We start from the raw sequence: 21,253 nt of genomic DNA on the forward strand, positions 1-21,253 counted from the left end.
TGCGAAACCTAAAATCTGACAGTAATATTTTTTTTATATTTTTTATAATTTTTTATATTGCCACCAAGATCAAAATTCGAATTTAAAAATGGAAATAGCAATATCTGTGTATAAATAATTAAATTAGGAAACATATTATGTTATTTATATTTATTTTGCTCTTCAATCATAATCTTATTTCGTCGAATTTAATAAAATATAAAATAGTATACGCACATTAATGGAAAACTTAATATATTATCTTTAGAAACTTTACATAAAACATTTAAATCGTTTTTTTTTTATCGCAGAGTACTGCAAATCATATAATGAATGTAATGTCTTAAAACAAAATACTTATCTGGCAAGGTAGTATCTAAAGGAATAATACTTTATTTGTAAATTAGCTAGTATATTGCGCTACTTTTTCTACTAATTTAAATTACAATAGTTTGGTTCTCTTTAGCTGTATTCTCTGTATTTATTTATTGTTGTTTAGTATAACATATAAATAATGAAATTCTAAATTAAAATCAAACAGGACTCTCTTCTCATCTTTTAATTTCATCATCATTTCGTTTTAGAACAACAAAATAGCAATTAATATCTGTGTATATAGTATGTAGAAAAAGCATACAACTAATCCATAATATATGGAATAGCTTCTACGGAGCTCAGATATACAGTACAAATACAACAACTTGATCATTAAAATTAGCCAACATCGTCAGCATAATCACTCTATAACCGACATTCGTGGAAAGAATCCATTTCACAATCCACACGCTGCAGTTGGTACCGTAAATTTTCGAATACTCTTGAATAAATATCGCTACAGTTGACGCTACTTTATGATTTCACTACATATCTTTTTTGAGTTTTCTCCCATCTAGAAGGTTAATTTTGCCGCAGCATTTGGCCACGTTTCATTCACAATGGCGTATAATATTAGTCTAAGATGTATTGATGGTTTTCCATCCCGTTTATATCTTGATTGTTCACAATAATTTATTATTATTAGTATTGTAGGAATGTTCGTCTGGTTGGTCGGAATGTGTGGCTATCGATGCGATTGTTTGTCCGAACACTCACTACTATTTTGTGGAAGGAATTCTCACGAGAAATAAACACTGGTTGAATAAAAACTTGTTTATTTTCATATTGAACGATACATGTGGTCGACGGGCGAATGGACAGGATATTAGGTTAGGCAAAGGAAGTACTGTAGCTCTGTGGAACTGGTACTGTTACAAGGGGTTGAGGAAAAGAAAAGAGAGCGAGACTTCGTTGTGGTGATCTTTTATAGCCGAGAAGTGTGTGGTACCAATCCACCAGTATTGCTAACCTTTGAACTTTATGTAAATGAATAGGTGGTGGCCTAAAGGGTTGTAGCGGTCGCTACATCACTCCCCTCCTAGTGGAGCTGCCGTGGAACGTACCTTCATGTGGTACAGGTTCCTGAGCATACCTGCAATTACGCAATAAATCGCCCAGGGACTGCCTGTAAGATGGGGATCCAACCTTAGTCAGGAATTTTACGGCATCAGCTGCCATCAAACGAGAAGCAGGAAGTCTTGGGCCGTTTCGATTTGCTTGAGGGTACCTATAAGTGTGGTGCCTTACTTGTCCCGTTTTGTGATGCAAGAGTGTTCATGTGTTGATGTTGATGTTCGAGTGGTCATGTGTTAATGTTAACGTCGACCTTGTGATGGTGAAGGGTTCCTCGCGCTGTCCTTCCATCAACGTGTCGAGTACCTGTCGAGTGGCTTGTGTTAAGCTGGTTTATCTGTTAGGCACACGTCGGGGTCACCAATTGTAGGAATGTTCGTCTTGTCGGTCGGAATGTGTAGCTGTCGATGCGATTGTTTGACCGAACACTCACTACTATTTTGTGGAAGGAATTCGCACGAGAACTGAAAACACTGGTTGAATAAAAACTTGTTTATTTCGATATTGAGCGATACATGTGGTCGACGGGAGAATGGACAGGATTTTAGGTTAGGTAAAGGAAGTACGGTAGCGCTGGAGAAGAAGTGTTATTTGCAACTTCTTTCAACACATTAAAAGTAAAACTTAAGAAGCATCGTAGATTTATTTTCCAATTCTTCCAAACGTAAAACTAACGTCCACTTAAACCTCATAAGTTGAAATCAAATAAAAAATATTAACATAAATATGCCTTCCTTTTAAGCATACGCCATGTCTGTGTTTTTTTTTCCATAACGTTACTAGAAGCAATAAGCGCAGGGAATTGTAAAGCAACAGAAAAAATCGGCATAAATCGGTCGGATTTAAACCGAACAAAGGGCTACTTATGTGGCCTTTGTAACGTAAATTTCCTGCACCGCTCTTTAATAACCGTTCGGCATTTTACAATCCTGAAATGGCGAACCAAACATGTTCCGTACACATCCGGAATCTGGTCACGTTGCGTTTTCACGGCTCATGTCACGTTGGCGTTAAGCAGCCGTCTAATTTTAACTTGTTTTCGCATCGAAATAACAAAAATGTGTTAACGATCGGTGGTCGACTGTATTGACCTGAAATATTCATGCGAACCGAGAAAATGAGAAAGACAATCATTGTGATGTGGGCGTTTGTTGTGATAAGTGGATAGCGTGAGTTCATTTTATAGAAACCGCTGAAAAAACAGATGATGTATTTGATCTCTTACACATATAAGCTATAATCTATCCAAAGTAGCAGTGAATCAGGTCATCTCAATTTGTAACGTATAAACGGTGCAATATTGTCATATTTAACGTTGACATTTTACCCATTTTAGTTTCTTTTAGCTCCGATATGTAACAAAATTTTAATAAATTCTAATAAATGAAATAGTGAAACAAAAATGTTATAATTATAATTTATTTTAATATTATAGAACATCTAATGCATATATTATAGAAGGACTTCAACTACAGTTAATTAAACTGCCACAATAGATTGTATGTTGTAGTTATTTTGTTAAATTTACATTGAACTATTTTCTGAAACACCTAGGGTGTGCCCTAAAGGCTCAATCCACCTAATTAGTAGCAGTACATCCAAGTAATCTATTTTATTTTCATTTGAGAACCTATTCCCTTTTTATGTTTAATTCTTGTTTCCTTCGTTGCTGTTTTCTTGTCAAACAGTTCTCATATCATTGTATTTCTCCTTAGATGCTCATATATGTACATTTTTCTTAATAAAATTAGTAACAATTCTGTTTAATTGAATATGCAGTAATAGGGAGGAAGATGTGGTCAAATTATTCAGCTATCTGATCTGCTGTGTATATTTTGTCAGGCTTATTTTTAAAAAAGGAAATTACATAAAACACTGTTAAATATTTCATATTTCATTTGTCTTACTATTATAATTAATATGTTGAAGAATTTTGCACATGTTTAACAACCGGACGACTTTTGCAGCATGGTTCGGTCTCATATTCGAACTTATCAGACAGCATTATGTCTTTTTTTAACTAGAATAAAATGAGGAGGAAATTATTGTCTGATTCCAAAAGCAATTTACAAATTGAGACAGGTAGTTCATTAAACATTTTGATCACGTAAGTTCACTGTTATTTTTAATAGACCATACATATATTCCCATAGGCATATTTATATATTAACAAAGCGTTGAGCCACTATCTGCTTTTAAAACAACTGCAATTCTTCTCAAAATAGATTTGCACAATATCTGATTGGTTTTCAATGGAATATTGGCTCATTCTTGTTCCAAAACATCCGCCAATTGCTTTCATGATGATGGGGTTGGAAATATACTCTTTACTCTCTGTTCAAAAACTCCCCATAATGGTTGATTTATATTTAGGTCTGGCGACTATACTGTTGTAAGGAACAATGTAAAAACGATGCGTTGGACTATATTACATTCTTGCAATCATCAATTCTTTAGGTTTTATTATTGCATCCCCTTATTCGCAGCTTAGCCTTAGCTTCCATTTTAAAATATTTCGCAATTGCAGTCCTTTCATGAATGTTAGCTTAGTGGAACTCCCGCCATACTGTTTTTTTTTGTCAAAATGGTATTACACAAATGAGTATTGAGTCCCAATGTCACTTTTGTCGCGGTAATTTTATATAACTTGTGAAACGTTAAACAATATCTATCGCTCATTTTGACGATCGATTTTTGAAACTTGACATGTAAACTTCCCTATATAATACATATTTTATTGATTTAAAAAGCTGACTTGAAATCGTTTACATATAGTCGTGATTATATACAAAACTTTCACTGTTTATTATTTTTATTTCATGTAACTCATCTAACTGAACTATTTTTTCATAACATAATTACCATTTTACTAGTTCAAGTGTGTAACGACAGTTATTCTATTCAAACCAAATTAGAACTCATCATGTCTATAGTCGTACAAAGTATTATTCAATTTTTTACACAAAGTATAGATTTAATATGAATAATAGAAAGAATTTTTTTGTCATTGAAACATATACACAATTGAGTATTATAAAATTAACTATATTTAATATAAATATCAGACATAATAACTTGGTATTTACAACAAAGGTAATGTTATCTTAACTCAGCTTTAATAAGTATGTATTACTTTTCAATTACGTTGCACAAGCGCTATATATACTCACTACATCGTATTTACCATCAGACCGGTCTGCATTGTTAATAGCACCAGCTAAAATATCTTGGGCGATAGAGTTTCGGTGGAGATGGCGTAGAACCACGAAGCAAAGATAAATGTGAACAGGCTGCACACGCCACATCGTTGTATTTTGAACGGCGTGCTGCAATTCACTTGATAATAAACATCACAGACCGGACCCGACCGAGGGATTTATTTAAAATGGCGTTTAATTAAAGCCAGAGTGGAAACTAAACCAGACTTCTGGAACCGACAAGGACTGATAAAGGGTTATCAAGCCAATAATTATGATAATTTTCTAATTTCTCGTTAAGTACTCTTTCTTTGATGAACTCAATACTAAGTCTTATTGTGTTTATGTTAATTTTTGTAAATTTTCTGAAGGGAGTCATTATAGACATTTCAATTTTATGCAAGAATACCTAAATTAAAACTATTTTAATTTAATATTTTTTCCTATTTATTGTAGTGATTCCATTTACGATACTAAACTATTTCTAATATTTAATTTATATTTAATAACACAAAACAAGACTAAACATTCAGATATTTTAAATATTATCAAAGAATAATATCGCTATATGCTATATAATACCTATTTATTAAGTACTAATTAACTGCTGAACTAATATAAAATAAAAGTAAATCAAAACTCTGACAGCAATCTGATTTGATTTCATTTACAAGAAAATAACACTACTTAAAAAATACACAAAAGACCACTGAAAATATAAATTTTAAAACAATTACATAAAGATTCTGCTATAGTATATTAATTTATATATAAGCATAATCATATAATAGCGTATAATAATATCTCAATATGAAAGGTCTTAAATCTCATGGATCTTTAGTTTCAGTGGTATAATTAACTCTGTTATACTGGTTAATTTTATACTTCCTCACTTATTTGAGATGCATAATTTTCGAAGCCATGATAATTCGTTTATAAAATACATTGTACTGCCTAGTTTTTGATCCATATTTCATCAATATTTATCAAATATAATATAATTTGAACACAATCTATTTTCCTTCTTGACTTAATAGCCTTGTATTTTATTAATTTATATTTTTTAATTTTTTCGTTGTCTGTTTAAAAATTGGCCTTTATCCAATTAGATAACACAGGTCTGCAAAACAAAGGCGTTTAGGCTTTGTAACGAAATTTTTATATTTTTATATATTCATGTGTACACTAAAACAAAAAAGAATGGACTTGAAAAATATTATTTTATTCACAAACCATTACGTATTTTTTATCTAATATACGTTCACTTGCACAAATGAAAACCTTTTCGTTCCCCAGTGTTGCTCCTCTCTGTACATTTTCTCTTGTGGAAAATTCTGGAAGGTCTCTCTGAAGCTTCCAAGACTAACCTGCTCTCATTGATATGTTCTATTTTTCGTGGTATTTTCTCTCCATCTCTTTGATATCCCAGTAAAATCGTTGATTTTGCTCCGCACCTACTTATCTCCCGCATTTTTTGTAAGATAATCGAAATGGGAATGAAGAAAATCTTCTTTATGATTGCCTAAAACGTTATATAGACTATATATATATATACTATCTGGCCCGACCAGAACTCCTTCCTGTAACTTTGCTTCGGAAAGGATTTTTAATGAATCTATAAAAAGACGTACTCTCTCATATTCAATCGTAGCAAAAAAGCCTGATGTCGTATATTTTTTTCATGTTATTTTCATTGTCTGGATACCAAAATATAAAGATATGAGTTGTAAATACTCAAACATTTTTTTACATACCTGTCTAATTAACATGAACTTGGTGAATTCGATAATGTATTAATTTGACTCATTGGAGAGGGTATATTAATTTGATGAAAAATTGGCCTTGTGCTAAATTTTACCAAAAATATAATCTAAAATCATAAATTGCATCGGTTCCAAACTATCTACCAATAAAATTATTTATATATCCCAAGGAACTTATTTAAATTTTAGAGCGATTTGAACATTCAGATATTTTAAATATTATCAAAGAATAATATCGCTATATGCTATATAATACCTATTTATTAAGTACTAATTAACTGCTGAACTAATATAAAATAAAAGTAAATCAAAACTCTGACAGCAATCTGATTTGATTTCATTTACAAGAAAATAACACTACTTAAAAAATACACAAAAGACCACTGAAAATATAAATTTTAAAACAATTACATAAAGATTCTGCTATAGTATATTAATTTATATATAAGCATAATCATATAATAGCGTATAATAATATCTCAATATGAAAGGTCTTAAATCTCATGGATCTTTAGTTTCAGTGGTATAATTAACTCTGTTATACTGGTTAATTTTATACTTCCTCACTTATTTGAGCTGCATAATTTTCGAAGCCATGATAATTCGTTTATAAAATACATATTGTACTGCCTAGTTTTTGATCCATATTTCATCAATATTTATCAAATATAATATAATTTGAACACAATCTATTTTCCTTCTTAACTTAATAGCTTTGTATTTTATTAATTTATATTTTTTAATTTTTTCGTTGTCTGTTTAAAAATTGGCCTTTATCCAATTGGATAATACAGGTCTACAAAACAAAAGCGTTTAGGCTTTGTAACGAAATTTTTATATTTTTATATATTCATATGTATATTAAAATAAAAAAGAATGGACTTGAAAAATATTATTTTATTCACAAACCATTACGTATTTTTTATCTAATATACGTTCACTTGCACAAATGAAAACCTTTTCGTTCCCCAGTGTTGCTCCTCTCTGTACATTTTCTCTTGTGGGAAAATTCTGGAAGGTCCCTCTGAAGCTTCCAAGACTAACCTGCTCTCATTGATATGTTCTATTTTTCGTGGTATTTTCTCTCCATCTCTTTGATATCCCAGTAAAATCGTTGATTTTGCTCCTCACCTACTTACTACACTATCGAAATGGGAATGAAGAAAATCTTCTTTATGATTGCCTAAAACGTTATATAGACTATATACATACTATCTGGTCCGACCAGAACTCCTTCCCGTAACTTTGCTTCTGAAAGGATTTTTAATGAATCTATAAAAAGACGTACTCTCTCATATTCAATCGTAACAAAAAAGCCTGATGTCGTATATTTTTTTCATGTTATTTTCATTGTCTGGATACCAAAATATAAAGATATGAGTTGTAAATACTCAAACATTTTTTTACATACCTGTCTAATTAACATGAACTTGGTGAATTCGATAATGTATTAATTTGACTCATTGGAGAGGGTATATTAATTTGATGAAAAATTGGCCTTGTGCTAAATTTTACCAAAAATATAATCTAAAATCATAAATTGCATCGGTTCCAAACTATCTACCAATAAAATTATTTATATATCCCAAGGAACTTATTTAAATTTTAGAGCGATTTGAACTATATGTTTCAAAAATCGGGTTCACACCACTTCCTAGTTTCCTTTTTCGGTGCAAGATTCTTATTTGGTAACAGAAGCTTGCTAAAAGTTTCCCTCATATTCATATTCATATTGATAACGCAAAATAAATACTATTTCGAACGTTTTCAAAATATTAGCGAATGTATTTTCTAATATGCACATAGTTTAAATAATGCCTACATTTCTTAATAACACGTCAAGATTTATAAAGAATTATTTTTGGTTAAATAAAACCTAATACCATAATTTCTTATTGAGCACATGGTATCATCACTGGTTAAACTACTACGCTAAATCTTTAATTTCTTAATATTGTATTCGAAAGAAACTTTCTTGAAAGTATTACTTTCTAGCATTATTAAAAACACCATAATTTAAAATCTATATAATATTAAGCAACATTGTAACAAAAGCAGTATTCTACTTGCTATCAGCATATTTCATTATGCTATAATTAATAAACAGTTCCATACTTAGAACATGGCGAGTTCAGAAATGAGAATACTCTCAATTATAAATAGAATTTAAGTGCTTCCAGCAATTCGAGATGAAAAAACTTTCGCAACACTTGTTAGAGAGTCGTAATACTCCAGCGACTCGATTCGAAACCAAATAAATATAGCAAAAGAGGAAAATATAAACCGCCTTTAATATTCATGAGGAAAACCATAGAAAATCCACTTGATTGCTGGCAGTCGCCAAAGCCAGTCCACCAACGAATTTCGTATTCCTTCTCGCTCGATACTTACCATATTTCGCCTTAATTCAATCCGCAATCTTTTAGACTTGCATCCGCTCTCGACCAAGCGGAATTAATAAAATTCTAAACAGTTAAATGATTAAAACTGGTGCCTTAATATGCCCGCCGAACGATAAACTTTATAATTTAATCGTTTCGCGAGATAACGCGCTCCCGAATTAACGACACTTTACATGACCATTGCATTTCAATTATGGAGAATTTACTGCGAAAATTTCGAGCTGTTAATCCAGAACTCCATATCTGGCATCGTCTCAGTTCATTTGCGGATCCCGCCCCTGCCTCCCCGCCATTTTAATTAAACCCAATTTTAAATAAATCCTGACGTTGGGTCCGGTCTAACTGTTTATTCTCTGGTTGGTTGCCATTTTATATACAAAATATAGCCAAGCGACTGCACGTATTCATCCTTGTTGAATTCAGTGTCGGTCTTTATGAAAATTTCACCGTCGAGATAATTTTGATCATCTTAGTAACACAGTGAATATGAGATATTACTCCCATTCCCAAAGAAACTATAATTAACATAAAATTTAATAGAATATTCCAATATATAATCATTATTACATATATTTTGTGTTTAAATATATATTATACAAAATATGCATATATAATAGCTTGTCCAATAAAAAGCAAATGCACGTTATATAAATTTATGGCGTCAGCACGTTGCAATGTTGCCGCATCAACTTAGAATATTAATTTACCACGTTTACTGGTTTATGATTTGTCAATCACTTGTCAATTCGGTCCACTAGTGCCAACCCAAATAGAATTTTATAGGCTCATTTTATTCACTCATTACGGATAAGTCAAATTAAATTATATTATTATTCTACATCAAAGCGCAGGTGGTGATGAAATTTTGCCATTCGTTGATATATCCTGATGAAAAACGCTCTGATGTCAAAAATGCAACATGTTCTCCCAATTTTTAGAATATTTTAATATTTATGCAAATAGATTTAGCTTCTACATTAAAGATAAATTTAGATTTCCTAGTTCTACTCAAAAATATACAAAATTATTTTAAATATATATAAAATCACGAGTTAACACGGACAACTATTACGTAAAGTATTTAATAACTAACACATGCGAGCATCTAGATTTTAGCAAAGGTTCTTATTTATTTGTGTATATATATATATATATATATATATATATATATATATATATGTATATATATATATATATATATATATATATATATGTATATATATATATATATATATATATATATATATATATATATATATATATATATGTATATATATATATATATATATATATATATATATATATATATATATATATATATATATGTATATATATATATATATATATATATGTATATATATATATATATATATATATATATATATATATATATATATATATATATATATATATGTATATATATATATATATATATATATATATATATATATATATATATATATATATGTATATATATATATATATATATATATATGTATATATATATATATATATATATATATATATATATATATATATATATATATGTATATATATATATATATATATATATATATATATATATATATATATATATATATATATTATAACATACAGTTGATGTGATGATTTGGTACAGATAGTCTTACTGTATATCAAATCCCATCGGGTATATTTGTAACCAACTTCACGTGTTGAAGTCTCTTTACTTTTCAGTATGTGTCATTTCGTCGAAATGTTAACAAAACATTTTTTCAATCGCTAGAAAATGTCTGAAGTTTTAGCTAGTAAATTGCAGTTGCGGGAAGTTTTACCTTTTTACTTCATTTTGAAGAAAAAGGCAGTCGAAGATCATGCGGGGCTGTGTGAATCTTGTGGAAACCATGTTTCATCGAGTTTAACATGTAAATACTGGTTTCGACTTTTTAAAGGTCGTGATTTTGATACCGTAGGCAAAGAGCGTTCTGGACAGCCAACAATAATATAAAACGAGGATTTAAAGGCATCATGGGGATCACTATAGATTACAATTGATGCGTTTAAGTCGAGCATTTGAAGCGAAAAATTAATGGATAGGAGCGAAGACACAACCGTGTTATTTTTCAGTATGATAATAATCGACTACCTATTACAAAATCGGTGAAAACATACTTTGAAACATTAAAATGAGAAGTGCTACCCCGCCCGCCATATTGTCCAAACCTTCCTCTAACTCTTGCTGATTACTACTTATTCCGATATATAAATCTTGAACTATCTCAGCAGCGCTTCACTTCTTATGAAGATACAAAAAAAAACGGACCGATTCGTGAATAGTCTCAAAAGATACATCGTTCTTTTGAGATGGAATCTGTAATTCACCTAAAATATGAGAAAAGGTAGCGACTATATTTTCAACAAAATATATTGTACCAATTTTTCACAATAAAGCTTGAAATTAAAAAAAAGATACTTTAAATCTAATTTATTGATCTAATAACAACTTTTGTTTGTCATAGATAGTTTAATGAGTTGTTAAATTAGAGATTATTACTTAGAGAAAGATAGATTTTTAAGGCTTTAAAATATTGATCGTGGTGATAATGACCAACTCGTCCAAATATAATCGATTTTGTACTGAACTCATAAACTCTGATGCGATTATAATGCAGCGTTCTCTCGTCGAAGATTACTGTCTAAAACATAATCAGTAAATATTCGATTTATAAGCAAAACCGTTTCTGCTTGTAACAAATAAAGATAAAAACTAATCTTCCATCGTAAATACACACACACACACACCCACACGCACGAGAAGAAAAAGGCTAAAACTTTCCCCACTCAATATGTAGAACCAGACCGCGCAATCAGATGGAGATAAATTTAAGGCACAGCAAGAAAGAGCCCATCCACTTCGGGAAAAAAACCATAAAACTCTCAGGGTAATCTTTCGAAAGCACGTTTAATGATACAAACGTTCCCCGAAAGGAACCCCGGCAGCAATTTTAATGGGCCCAGTTGTGCTGCCGCAAATCATTCGACAACTTGGCATATCGGACCAAGCAACGGTGATATATGACAGTCGGGTGTTTGTCGTCGCCATTCTCGGAATAGGAGCGGGATTTTCGAAGATTTCTATTGGGAGAGGGTGATCCTAAATCGATGATGTTTTCGTACTCGATAAAATTTATGAATTAAATTAAATATATATATATTTTGTTGATATTATACATTTAATCAATACATTTCATAATATTTCAATCATAATACATTTGGTTACATTCATTACATTTAGTAGTTTCAGAAATGCGTAATATAATATAAGCATTTTCTTGGTATTGAAGTTTCAAAGTTGTGATATTAAAACTTAATAATCAGTATTATATTTTAGAGTAATCTAAATGTTGAATTGGAAATAGCTACTTCAGAAAACATATTTCAAACATTCATTCAAATATTTTTATGTTCCAAAAAGTCTTAGAAGAGTATTATAAATAACTCAAAGGAATATGTTGATTAGGAAGCCAGAACTGGTTCGCATTTCTGAGCTCTCAGATCTCAACAAGACAATAATAGCCTAAACAAGATATTAGACGATAGACTATATTTAACATATGAAAAGTTTTACAAGAGAACACGATCACAGATAGATGGAGGATCTATATCGTTTATTGCTCAATCCGTTCCGGCCGAGCCGGTTTAGGTGCCGCGTCTCAAACTGCTATATCTCCAAAAATAATTTATATTTGAAAAAATCGCTTAAGGTCATATTTTTAAAGAGTTAACCTTTTAAAATACGAAAATAAAATTATTCAATCTTCTTGGCTAGTATAACCCTTTAAAGATAGGTAACACTATTTTATGAAAAATTAACGAAAACACATTTTGCCGTCCAATTTAATTCACTACTCCATAAACCTAAAAGCTCTGGTTTTCTTTTCTGAACTGTAGAATATCGTTCGGTACAATTAATAACTATATCGACAATGTCATTTACAAAATCACTTTGTCACGCTTCAAAACTATTTTTTTTTATTCAATTGCATCCATCATTCCATCATTTTTAATCAAATTATTTAGTTTCACAGCGTGAGAAATAATAATTTTTTAAGAAGATAATTCAAAATAATATGCTTAGGATGATTCTGAATGCTTCATAGTATTTTAGAAAAAATCAAATACAATGAGCAACAGAGATGTTATTAGTCTCTGAGTTCGCAAACATTCAATCACTGAAAAGTTTATAAGTGAACTTCCGGCCGGAGTTATATCGACCATAAATAACCAAAAGCCCTTGTCAAGCAATCTCAAATTCTCAGCGAATACTAGTTGAGTATTTATATTATTAGTATACTATGTGGCGACCGCCACGACCCTTTAGGCCACCACCAATTCACCATCAACAACTACAAAGGTTGGCAACGCCGGTGGATTGGTACCATGCAGTTCTGGAGTATAAAAGGCCATCACGACGACGTCTCGCTCTCTTTTCTTATCACCGTCCCCCTGTAACAGTACCACTTCCACAGCGCTACCGTACTTCCTCTACCTAACCTAATATCCTGTCAATTCTCCCATCGACCACATGTATCAATCGTAAGTTAAAATAAACAACTTTGATTCAACCAGTGTTTTTAGTTCCCGTGCAAATTCCTTCCAAAAATAGTAGTGAGTTTTCTGACAAATAATCGCAGCGGCAGCCATACATTTCGACCGATTGACCGACCCGACGAACATTCCTACAACTATATAGTATACTATTCGCCAAGTACTTCCACTGCTAGTGATGTTCACTGATCTTCAAATCTAAGATACTGTTAGCCATCTCTTTATCAATTCGCTCTCTATTATTCTTTTTTGTCTTCTATGAGACTCGGATTCGAAAGGTTAGCTCCACCGCACAACTCTGTAAGGAAGTCGTAGTCTCTTCAATCCTATAAGCATATCCAAATCGTTTTAATTACATCTTTCTCAAGTCCATATTTATTTTCATATTTAAATCTTATAACTCTATTTCTAATAATCTCGAAATTTTTCACAAGTATAACCAGCATTTGAAACATAATTTAGAGAAGGCAGATTACATCAATACCTAAATCTTCAAGCCTTCCTTAGTATTGATAATATACAAGTTGAAAAAGAGTCTGATTTTAGTTTTGATTATAATATTTAACACACCTACATCCATGACTATATTGATAAAAGTAAATAAACAACATATCCTTCATAAACTGTATCTAAAATCCATAACATCGTTTCGCACTCGTGTATAACTTGTTGAACCATGCCTGAAAGAATTAACTAATTCTAAGGAGAATCCAAAATAAGGGCAAAAATAAACATTAATAAAAAAATAATAATAACCCTATTGCGGACCATACACCATTACTAAAGATGAATCATTTTGTTTACTCATTTTTCTGTTTGTTGTAGCTATCACAGTAAATCTTGTATCAAAACAAACAAACATTCGCAAACATTTCTCGATATATACAACTTTTGCTCTATAAACATTTATTGATTTATTACACACGTTCACCACACCGATTATTTTCAGTCCATTTTTTTCGTGGTATATACAAACACACGCACTATTAGGAACTCGAAAAGTTTTTATTTATTTAAACGCTGATCATAAATTACCTATCGACCGGAAAATTTCCATCAGGGACGCCATATATTTTTTATATGTTTCCACAGAATGACGAAGGTAAAACATATTTTGACTCTCATTCCGAGGGCGTCGAATCCATTTCAGGTATCCTTTAGTCGGCGATCCGTCCTTTATTGAAATTCAGAGAGCACCGGCCGAAATTCAAATTCCCGAAGTAATATTTATGACCGAGATGGTAAGTGAAGAGCCCGGACTGGACCGGGGGAAAACTTTTAAGTGGCCACCGCCATCCGCCCGCTTCAAGGCGTGGACCTCGAGTTGTCCGTGTGAGTTGCCGTATACCCATTCGCTCCTTATTACCGGCTTCATTAATAACCCACTGTCACGCCGAGTTTCCTTGTGTCATTATCCCACGGGTGTAGCAGAAGACGCCAACATAATTCTCCCGGGAGGCATGTAAATTGCCAGTTATGCGTTGTCGCACTTCCAATGGTGGTCGAAATGAAATAACCGATTTTCTCGAACAGCATTTAAATATTTACTGTTTAATGTTTTTATTAAGGCATAATCTAAATAAACCTACATTTTATTTACAATATTAACGGTATAATCATTAGAACTATAAATTAAATTTTGAGGTGTGTGAATTTAAATTCTTCGCGTCCTTTCATCCGATTTTATCATCTTGAATTCAGTCGGTAAGTATTTTATGTTACGGAACCTTATTTTTCTATTGCTATGGCTCTCCGCTATTAATTATTATTATAAGCTTTTAAATTTCAAATATCCTTGACAATTATGGTTGATAAAGTAGAAAAGTTGAAATATAGACAGCGTTAGAATGCGATCTCCCATATATAAAAGTGTAGGCAAGTTTTGTTTATCTAAACCACCGGAAGGTGCAACAATCGTGTTTATTTACTACACGAGTTTTTAATAAAGTATTTTATTTAAATACTAAATAATATTTGTGTAAAGCATTTTGAAAAAATATCAAGAACAATATCTAATCTGACAACTGATAACTTATTTTCTAGTTGCACTTTGTTATTGCATTAAATATATATACATAGTAAAACACTATACAATAAAAAATCCATTATGTATTGAATATAGTCATTATATGTTACAATTTTGATTACGCAGCCTCCTTTTCGTTTTTTATATGTTTTTATGGGAATTTAATGTATACTCTCCATATAATATGTACCCATGCAAAATCTTTAAGAAAATATTTAAAAACATTTTCTGTGATAGAGCAGAATCTTTTGCAAAATTATTAATTTAATTACAACCTTCATATCTAAGAAGTATGAAGTATACAAAAGTAATGTCATAACAAGAAATTTCCTTAAAATCATAGACAAAAATAGGAAAAAGAAACATAACCTAATATGTCTTACAAAATTTCTCATGATTTTTTTTATCATATTGTATATGGTAACTGTATTCTTTCATGATTGTGATCAGTGCCATTTAGCTACGTTTTTATATAAGTAATTATTTATTATTATAGCCATTTATTAGAAGTTGAAATTGAGATTTTTACAAATTCAATTTAATCCATAATGTTTTTCTTTTGATGGATGTTTTGGAATTTTTTATAAAACCATATTCTGACCCTCTACAACTCAGATGACACTTCCTACATTATTTTGAGTGTTTTTCAAAGGCCTCACCAAGATCAAGGTGGATGGTGGATGAATGAAAACTTAACAGCTAGTCTCTATGGGTCCTATTTCGTTTCGTTGCAGCGTCTATTCGCTAATGTAAACTCAGCCCATTAAGTTTTTCATTGTTAATTCCTATAGAACTTAAGTATCGAAAGAATGATTATTATTAAGTTTCGTAGCGGCCTAGTTGAATATGTCTAAACTGTTGGTCGGTCAAGGCGGTCCATTTTTAACATTGAAATTCCTAGATCTAACGCGAACAAACCAATTCTGACTTTAGAGTTTACTTAAAAACCGCATATTGCCATACACACGGACAATTCTTGATAAACTTAAGCCACATATTATACTTTTCAAAAATATAAAAACGAAATATGAAAATTACTTTGTAAAATGTTCATTTTCAGACAGGAATAACTTTTATATCTTCAATATTCACTGAAATGCTCTATGTTCTATGGTTATTTTTCAAACTCGCTCTAGCCTGGCTTCATGAAACAATTATTACTACAGATATGTAATATAAATATGAGCTTACTTGGAATTACTTTATAATTTAGTGTTACTAATTCAAAATTCTGAGTACTAATTGTTAAATAAGCAATAAAGACACATTTCCGAAATATAAAAGGCAAACCACATATGTACAACCTAATGGCATTCTGATCGGTTTTCATTTAATATAATAAATTCGTGATCCTTAGAAATGCTCTTAAAATTCGAAACATTACATTAATCTAAACGCTACTACTTGCTGAATATCTAACATTACTATAGGGCATTACTCAACGTGGCCTAATTCTAATCGGTCTTTCAAGAGTAAATCTCGGACGTAAACGGATACGCGAGCCTTTTTACCGAGATTTATAAGGGTTTATTTCGCAGTGCATCCTACACAATTAAACAGGTCCAATTAAGGGCGACAAAATTGCTGGAAATCCTTTTCTGTCGGAAGCAATTCAGGCTAGCGGATAAAAAATACTGAAGAAAATGACTTTAAAAATAGAATAAGAGTGCTGGATTTTTTATGTAACTGATTGTAGGTTCGTTGTTAAGTTGTTACTTTAAAATGAAATCTATTTATGATACCATTAGTAAAGTTTTTATTTTTTAGAACCAGATAGCTTAGATACTGTATTGAAATTAGAGATATTCAAATTAATTCGTGCCTTTTCTAAATGATACCATAGGTCAAACAACATTCCGTCGGACCCACGAACTATCTATTTCCACCAAAACTGCTACTATTCAGTCATCTGTTTAATTACATTTTACTTGGTCAAAGAATAAGTAACAATATTTAATAAATTACTAAAAATATAGGATTTTGTGGCTAATAATGTGTTTTTGCAAAAAATGTTACTCACAATGTATATAATATAGCAATGATACCAAAAGTGCCTTGCTCATCTTGGTGCAAGTGGTGGTTTTCATTTGTAAAATAAAGGACACAAAGTTCCGATAATATTTAGCCATGAAAAATTATAAAAATGCTCACACATGAGATATCGATAAGGGTTACAAAGCAAAATATCAATAAGTAATCGATATGCTCATATTATGTATTTAGTAGTACCAGGAGGCTTTACTAGAAGTGCCAAAAAATTTCCATCGACTACAATGAATACATTTGAATCCCAGATCTCAAAATCGGTTGAAATATATTTGCATACACTTGAACGAGATATCCTAGCCTATCTCCCGATTCTCTAAATATTACTTCGACTATTTGTTATTCCGACCAATGGTCCATTACGAAAACGAATTAGTCTTATGTCTATAGAGTCTTATGAGATTAAAAAAATGGTCTACTCGTGGGTGTTATCTAAAGGAGAATAAGGTATCTAGGCACATATTTTATATTTTACACAAAGGATAAAAAAATAAGAGCTAGCAATGAAAAATGCATTTTTCATCAATTATATTTGACATAAACTTTTTTTATTAAAACATGATATCAATTAATTACAATATCTAACAATTAATAATTTGACAATCTTGTCTTATTCAATAATTTTATCTCCATGATATTGAACATTGATATTTCGGTCAATATAAGTAACTATAAATATATTGGTGTGATTGATACGTACTTCTACGTAATACTTTCTGATGAGCTTGGCTAGAGTTGCACTTAATGAAATCAATTTTTAGAATGTATGTAAACATGTAACGAATTAATTCTACAGAATATATTTTATATCATATATAAGATGTACAAATTCCTTCTCGTGTTAATTTTGAGAGAGGAAAGGACGGAGATAATTGTTTGTACCTCTGTGGCGTAGAGATCAGTTAGTTTTCAACGATCCCAAATATATTTAATTGTATTTTGATATTTGGAAAGTAACAATGACATAATAAAATTGATTTATTTGTAGTTTATTCGAATGTGTTCTTAATACAGTTTTTGTTTTTTCTTCAAAACACGCTATAAGTGAGACGGAGATCTCATACTAATTTTAGGAAAGAAAAAGAAAGAGATAGTTGTCGGATATTATGTCCCGCCACTTATATATTTTATATAGTTGATTTTATTGTAAAGAAGAATGGAATAATGACCTCTAAATATTTTTATTGTGTTTTTTCAGCCAATCTTTATCAGCTCTTTATCTGCTGCACCCGTTTTAAATCAAATAATAATTTTATTTACCTGTAATCTGGATTATTATAAAACCATTATTCCTTTTAACAAACGATTTTTTAAGGAAGTTTTAATGTTGAAAAAGCTTAAAAAAAGCTTAAAAGGCTTAGAAAATTGAAAAGTCAATCGAAAAGGGCATTTCCAAATAGTAAGGTAACGAATATTTTAAAGAGCACTTTACTATTTATCAATCGACATTTTGTCCTTTTTACCCTATTATATTATTAAATAATTAAGCACAATAGAGTTATCCACTGCTACTACGTTAATGAATATTGTTTTTTAAAATCATACTACAAACAAAACATAAAATCATATATTTTCATATAAGCATAAGTTCGGAACATCACTTTCAATGCCACAGTTAGGACGGCAAATCTAAAACCTTAAAAATCGGTTAGGACGCGACTGAAAATAGTATCACACAAAACATTCGACTGAACTAGTCACGGTTGGAAGTAGCCTAATCAAACAGTCAAAAGTCATTTTCAGCCGATAGTTCCCAACGCTACTTATAACTAGCTTATAATTACTTGGTCACTTGGCCCCTTTTCACCCTTGCAGCCATCAAATTCCGTTCATACTTCATCACCTTCACCATCATCATTCACACTATATCATCTTCTCACATTACATTTCAGGATTTTTTAATTATTACCTTTATTGTGAAAAATCCATACAGTTTAAAGTTTTGTCCATCGATCGATTTCAGACCATTTACGGACTTCTTCTCAAAACGATATATCTTTTGAGGCTATCCTCTAATCAACCCATCTTCAAAGGAAGCAAGGCGCTGCTCAGAATGCGGAATAAACAGTAATCAGAAGGAGCAAGACCCGAAGAAAAAAATCATATTATTAGAAGTATATTTTCACTGATTTTGCAACGTGTGGTCGAGCGTTGTGAAGCTTAAGAATAACATTGTTGTGTTTTTGGTCGTATTCCGTCCATTTTTCGCGCAGTATTTGGATCAAACGCATTATTTGTAGTCTATAGTGATCCTCATTTGTGGTTTCATCGAGTAGTGCCTTAAAATCATCGTCTCCAATTTTTTAGCTGTCCAGGACGCCCCTTCTATTTGGTATAAAAGTATCCCTTTTTAAAACGCCGAAATCAATATTGACATGTTGAAATGGAGCAGGGTTGCCATAAGCTTCACACATCACTCAATGACGCTCAGCCGCCTCTTTCAAAATGAAGTAAAAAGGTAAATCTCGTAAATGCGATTTACTCGGTACAAATTCAGACATATTTAACGCACTCAAAATATTTTTTTTACGTCTCGATGGAATGACACATGCTGGAAAATAAAGTGATAAATAGTTTTGCATATGTTATTTCGCGATAATACCTAATATGTTTTTCTACTCTATTACTATATCACACAAGGCAATCATACATTATATACATTAGTTGTAACTAATAATTAATATTTATTAAATTTAGTGAGACTAAAGAAAATCAAAACTGATCGTGTATTAATTTTTTGTCTCTTATTTCAGGTGGAATGTAAGAAGGCTCAGCCCAAGGAAGTAATGCTACCCGCCAATTTAGCCAAGACACGTGCCGCAGGCCGCGGCGCATACGGTGAGTTGCTCGTGCTGAACCCAGCGGCAGCGGCAGCGGCCGCCGCCTCTTCTGCCGCCTCCGCCCTCCGCTACGCCCCCTACCCCGTGCCGCACGGCGTGGCAACGTTGCCCGCCGCTGCCACGGTCCACCACGCTCCCTCGGCCACTTTGCCGCTCGCGGCCATCGCCGTTGCCCCGGCATCGGCGCCGCTGCACTATGCCACGCATGCGCTATACGACGTTACCGGTTGTAAGAGGGTGTTTGCTGCTGCGCCCGCTCTGAGACCAATCGCTACCCGAGCACCCCCTACTTTAACTTACAGCATGAGCGATCTCTTGGGGGTGCAAGGCTTGGACATCTCCACGGTATACACTACGCCAATCTAAATAGCGCTCTCTAAACACTCTCTGATTTTCTTCAGCCTAACATAAAAACAGCAATATATAACAAACAATTATTTAGGTTTTTTTCAAAACCATTAATTAATATATAAATGTGAAGAGATAAAGAAATGTGACTTTTGTTTCGAAACAAATAATGCAAATTATAAACAAACTTAATATATCCGCTCCATTTTAATACGTGATCTAGCACTAAAACGTTACTGCTTTAATATCCCTCATAATTTCGTAGTAACGCTATTATCCTAATCTCACTTATAATTCATCTCTCGCCGTTGTAGTGCATATAAATGTATAAATATGCTTACATTTTCGCAAACTGCATTTACCCTCATCCAAATACGTATGTCTTCTAAAAACCACGCGTTGTGTTTTCATAATTGTCACAATATATATTAATATCACGTGGATCATTAACTATTCTGTCATATATATGCTATATTATCTAAGTAATACCCTAAAATTTTGTGGTAATTGAATACTCTTTATAATAATAGCCATATATCGATATATTTTTAATTTAATAATTTTAATATTTTATTTATTACATTTATTAAGCTGTTTTAACGTCATTCATTATATA

The 21,253-nt window shown here is 31.6% G+C and overlaps 1 protein-coding gene across 9 annotated transcripts in view; it reads left to right on the forward strand.

Annotated features, from left to right (window-relative positions):
• Positions 1 to 21,253, forward strand: part of Rbp6 (RNA-binding protein 6) — a 752,769-nt gene that overhangs the window by 671,497 nt on the left and 60,019 nt on the right. For all 9 annotated transcript variants that reach the window (XM_076395624.1, XM_076395626.1, XM_076395622.1 and 6 more), the window contains one exon: positions 20,203 to 20,287. In XM_076395624.1, coding sequence (XP_076251739.1) covers positions 20,203 to 20,287 — 85 coding nt within the window. The remainder of the gene's footprint in view (positions 1 to 20,202; positions 20,288 to 21,253) is intronic.

Source organism: Rhynchophorus ferrugineus, unplaced genomic scaffold, assembly GCF_030347505.1.
Source record: "Rhynchophorus ferrugineus isolate W39M unplaced genomic scaffold, kcgeb_rfMv2 rfM2, whole genome shotgun sequence".
In the NCBI taxonomy this organism is placed as follows: Eukaryota; Metazoa; Arthropoda; class Insecta; order Coleoptera; family Curculionidae; genus Rhynchophorus; species Rhynchophorus ferrugineus.